The sequence below is a fragment of the Cyprinodon variegatus genome, unplaced genomic scaffold (genome assembly GCF_000732505.1).
Source record: "Cyprinodon variegatus isolate N-32 unplaced genomic scaffold, C_variegatus-1.0 Scaffold151, whole genome shotgun sequence".
NCBI classification, from domain to species: Eukaryota; Metazoa; Chordata; class Actinopteri; order Cyprinodontiformes; family Cyprinodontidae; genus Cyprinodon; species Cyprinodon variegatus.
The window spans coordinates 432,199-437,715 of NW_015150604.1; the positions used below are offsets into that span (position 1 = coordinate 432,199).

A 5,517-nucleotide genomic window follows, 5' to 3' on the forward strand; every position below is an offset into this window, starting at 1 on the left:
TGTAAAGGACTGCCACCTTTGGACAACAGAGTTTGAAAATGTATGGCATTTTTAAATGGAAAAATGTATAGGAATATTCTTTTTTCCCATTCTTTAGCTACCTTCACCTTCTTTTCTATTTTGTGGTCTATACATTATGTTTTTATAAACTAAATATTAACTGAATTGTTCAGAAATAGGTCCTATTACCTTATCAAACTAGCCATTCCAGAAATTCAACATGCAGATGCAAAAGAATCTTCTAAGGTGGCAAAGAGAATGTATGCATAGTTCATTGGGAAGTTCACACGACATTGGTGCAGCAGAAGCCTAATTTTTCAGCTTTACGTATGCAATAGGATCAGAAACATTGAAGCGTGGCTGCAGGGAAATAGAAAAAAATTATTGAAAAAAAATTATTAACCAACTATTGTTGGTTAATATTAAGATAATAATTTCAACTGTTATATATGTTTGTTCCTTCCTCCTCCCTTTCTCTCTTGTGCTTTTCCCATTCTTTGACCTTTTTTTTTTTAGATTAAAAAATACTTTACTTTGTAATATTAGTTGTCCACACCCTGACCTTGTGATGACAATGTATTAACTTTGAAACCCTGACAGTAAAAATAATGGGAGTGCAATATAAAGATTGGACATTGTGCAGGGTTTTACCTTTTGGAAAATTATAAATAAAAAGATCTACTTGTGTGCCAAATTTCACATCTCTGTGACTTGTGGTTTTCCCTAACTCACTTCAGGGGGCGCTGTGGAGTCATTTGGTGATGCCCATTTTTGATTCCATTAAAATCATGCAATTTCACACGGGAGACAATTATTGGCAAAGTTTCCTGACTTGTTGAATATGTTAAGGCCCCCAAAAACCCGTTCTTTTTGCCATGAACATAATAATAAGAAGAAACTTTCTAAATACAATAGGCCTTCGCAGCATTTTGCTGCAAAGGCCCAACACAGTTTGGCAGATGTAAAATACTTTAGCACCAGCATCATAGTCTCCAGACAGCAATTAACTTAAATCTTGGTAAACAGTAGAAGATTAGCTTTAGGATGATGCATATTCGTTCTTTGTAAGTTTTTAGTTGTCTATCACAATAAAAGGAGGAAATTAACCTTGCGCTTTTTTTCAAGTCAACCAACCTCTTATCAGACTTATTTGTATACATTGATATTCAAATCAAATATCAACCTGGGACATCATTCTTAACTGAAGGTCTGTGAGAAATAAGATAAAAAGGCTGAAAAGTTTTATAAAAAATTTTAATAGATTCTAATCAAGACTTATCTAAAAGCTTACAAGAAAAATCCACATCCTTTAGGGTGTAAATACTGAACTAAAATGGTGAACAAAGGTTTGCTTAAAAAAAATACAGATAAGTTGATTATATCTATAGAAAGAATTTCATCTGAAATCATAATTATTGCAATGACTTGCACACAGGCTCCAAGCCCGGATGTATACAGAGGCAAATACCGGGCAGACCATCCTGATGCAGCTACAGTATATGCAGATGAAGTCAAAGCTATAATAGACAACGTTCATAACAAAGGGCACAAGGTAAAGTTCATCTCTTATGTTTTGCATCAAGTCTTTGGTGTGAATTTTCAATTTGCCAAAAAAAAAAAAAAAAAGACTGAGACTGAGAACTAATAAAATTAGATGTGATTTTTAATGAAGCATTTATTTTGTTCTTGGTAATACAGCATAAAAACAAATGTTAACATTAAAGCATTTTTCAGCATAACCCAACAGCCCATTCGAGGAAACCTAAAGACGTTGGGAAGCTTTCTATTTGCAGTTTATCAGTCTGTCTAGAGATATATGGAGCTGATAAGGCTTTCTTTGGACAGATAGCTGCTTTTATTGCTGAGTCACTGCAGAGTTGTGGCGGCCAGGTAATCCCCCCAGTGGGTTACTTCAAGCAAGTGGCTGAGTATGTATCCTTCACTTTAGCTGGTGTTAACACCGAAACATATAAGTGCAAAAAGTCTTTGTTTTTTATCTGTCCTGACTGGGTGAATGCATGACTCTGAATATATTTTCCTTTAAACATCCTCCACAGCCATGTCCATAAAGCAGGAGGTGTTTTTATCGCAGATGAGGTTCAGGTGGGCTTTGGCCGAGTTGGCTCTCACTTCTGGGCCTTCCAGCTTCAGGGAGATGATTTTGTACCAGACATCATCACAATGGGTAAACCTATTGGCAACGGCCACCCCATGTCATGTGTGGTCACCACCAGGGAAGTGGCCGAGGCCTTCATGTCGTCTGGAATGGAGTACTTCAATACAGTAAGAGGTTATTGTAATAATAAATAGAAAAATAATGCACAAAAAAAGCAAAGAGCAGATGTTTAGCTTTTTGGATGTTTTGAAGATTTTAAGACACGTATGTAAAGACGTAATACCCTCTCATTTTGATTATATTAATATTTTCAGTTTGGTGGTAACCCTGTATCGTGTGCCATCGGTTTGGCCGTCCTGGATGTGATTGAGAAAGAGGATCTGCAGGGAAATGCGCTGCGTGTGGGCCAGTACCTCACCAACCTGCTGGAAAAACAAAAGGAGAAGCATCCGCTGATTGGAGACATTAGGTGAGGTAAATGCACACTCAAAAACCTACGGAGCTCAATGGTTTTACAAGACAGTATATCGTGCATGTTTTTTGTGTTAATTATTGGCAGCTTATTGATTCAGAGACTCATATCCCTGAAGCCTGTACCTCACATTTTCCTGCTTGCTCTTTCTATGCTAATTATGTTAAATCCTCAAATGAAATAAAATTCAGTGACCTGTGAAATTTTTTTTTTCAATTCTTTATCATCATTTCATATTTGGTTTATTTTAAATTTAACAATTTTTATTTTTACCAATATCTATAGGTAAGAGATGGCTCCAGTGTAAATAAAGTGGTGTCGCTCTCTCTCTCTCTCTCGCGCTCTCTATAGGGGGCGTGGTCTCTTTGTTGGTGTGGAACTGGTGAAGGACAGAGTGAAGCTCACTCCAGCAACAGCAGAAGCCCAGGAAGTCATATATAAGTGAGTTTAAGATGTGAAACCTAAGGGTTTAATCTTGCCTTTATACTGCATCTATAATCTAAAGCTAATTTACTGAGAAGGGGGAGAATAAAAAAATAGAAAATTAGCAGATAACACTAAAATTGCGCTATTACTTCCCATGCTAAATTACTAGTAAATCATTCAAATAAAATTTGGAAACTACTCTTAACCATTAAACAACCCTGGCTTCACTTTTTTTTACAGTAAGGGAGAGAAAGCATTAAATCGGTTCATGACTTGCATTTGTTATAATAAATTCCTGCTCAAGTGTTTTGCTTTAAAACAGTTCACCATTTAAAGAAAATGTTTGCATACCTTTGTGATTTTTTTTTTTTGCATCTATACAGACGAATCTGTTCAAGAAACTAATCTGCTAATGGGACTTTCAGATATAATTCAGAATTGGCAAAAAATGTTCATGACTTCCGAGTCATGAAGAAACCAATCTAAGAAAAAGCTAATTGTTCAGGATATTAAAGCAGAAATGCCATAGCTCTAATAATAAACGACTGTTGATCACAATTATTTCTTGATATTCATTATATATATATATATATATATATATATAATGAATATCAAGAAATAATTGTGATCAACAGTCGTTTATTATTAGAGCTATGGCATTTCTGCTTTAATATCCTGAACAATTAGCTTTTTCTTAGATTGGTTTCTTCATGACTCGGAAGTCATGAACATTTTTTGCCAATTCTGAATTATATCTGAAAGTCCCATTAGCAGATTAGTTTCTTGAACAGATTCGTCTGTATAGATGCAAAAAAAAAAAATCACAAAGGTATGCAAACATTTTCTTTAAATGGTGAACTGTTTTAAAGCAAAACACTTGAGCAGGAATTTATTATAACAAATGCAAGTCATGAACCGATTTAATGCTTTCTCTCCCTTACTGTAAAAAAAAGTGAAGCCAGGGTTGTTTAATGGTTAAGAGTAGTTTCCAAATTTTATTTGAATGATTTACTAGTAATTTAGCATGGGAAGTAATAGCGCAATTTTAGTGTTATCTGCTAATTTTCTATTTTTTTATTCTCCCCCTTCTCAGTAAATTAGCTTTAGATTATAGATGCAGTATAAAGGCAAGATTAAACCCTTAGGTTTCACATCTTAAACTCACTTATATATGACTTCCTGGGCTTCTGCTGTTGCTGGAGTGAGCTTCACTCTGTCCTTCACCAGTTCCACACCAACAAAGAGACCACGCCCCCTATAGAGAGCGCGAGAGAGAGAGAGAGAGCGACACCACTTTATTTACACTGGAGCCATCTCTTACCTATAGATATTGGTAAAAATAAAAATTGTTAAATTTAAAATAAACCAAATATGAAATGATGATAAAGAATTGAAAAAAAAAATTTCACAGGTCACTGAATTTTATTTCATTTGAGGATTTAACATAATTAGCATAGAAAGAGCAAGCAGGAAAATGTGAGGTACAGGCTTCAGGGATATGAGTCTCTGAATCAATAAGCTGCCAATAATTAACACAAAAAACATGCACGATATACTGTCTTGTAAAACCATTGAGCTCCGTAGGTTTTTGAGTGTGCATTTACCTCACCTAATGTCTCCAATCAGCGGATGCTTCTCCTTTTGTTTTTCCAGCAGGTTGGTGAGGTACTGGCCCACACGCAGCGCATTTCCCTGCAGATCCTCTTTCTCAATCACATCCAGGACGGCCAAACCGATGGCACACGATACAGGGTTACCACCAAACTGAAAATATTAATATAATCAAAATGAGAGGGTATTACGTCTTTACATACGTGTCTTAAAATCTTCAAAACATCCAAAAAGCTAAACATCTGCTCTTTGCTTTTTTTGTGCATTATTTTTCTATTTATTATTACAATAACCTCTTACTGTATTGAAGTACTCCATTCCAGACGACATGAAGGCCTCGGCCACTTCCCTGGTGGTGACCACACATGACATGGGGTGGCCGTTGCCAATAGGTTTACCCATTGTGATGATGTCTGGTACAAAATCATCTCCCTGAAGCTGGAAGGCCCAGAAGTGAGAGCCAACTCGGCCAAAGCCCACCTGAACCTCATCTGCGATAAAAACACCTCCTGCTTTATGGACATGGCTGTGGAGGATGTTTAAAGGAAAATATATTCAGAGTCATGCATTCACCCAGTCAGGACAGATAAAAAACAAAGACTTTTTGCACTTATATGTTTCGGTGTTAACACCAGCTAAAGTGAAGGATACATACTCAGCCACTTGCTTGAAGTAACCCACTGGGGGGATTACCTGGCCGCCACAACTCTGCAGTGACTCAGCAATAAAAGCAGCTATCTGTCCAAAGAAAGCCTTATCAGCTCCATATATCTCTAGACAGACTGATAAACTGCAAATAGAAAGCTTCCCAACGTCTTTAGGTTTCCTCGAATGGGCTGTTGGGTTATGCTGAAAAATGCTTTAATGTTAACATTTGTTTTTATGCTGTATT

At 36.3% G+C, this 5,517-nt stretch overlaps 1 protein-coding gene across 1 annotated transcript in view; it reads left to right on the forward strand.

The window, feature by feature from the left end:
• etnppl (ethanolamine-phosphate phospho-lyase) overlaps positions 1-5,517 on the forward strand; it is a 23,391-nt gene that overhangs the window by 13,621 nt on the left and 4,253 nt on the right. The window contains exons 5-9 of the mRNA XM_015377294.1: positions 1,436-1,552; positions 1,846-1,928; positions 2,058-2,283; positions 2,431-2,585; positions 2,940-3,029. Coding sequence (XP_015232780.1) covers positions 1,436-1,552; positions 1,846-1,928; positions 2,058-2,283; positions 2,431-2,585; positions 2,940-3,029 — 671 coding nt within the window. The remainder of the gene's footprint in view (positions 1-1,435; positions 1,553-1,845; positions 1,929-2,057; positions 2,284-2,430; positions 2,586-2,939; positions 3,030-5,517) is intronic.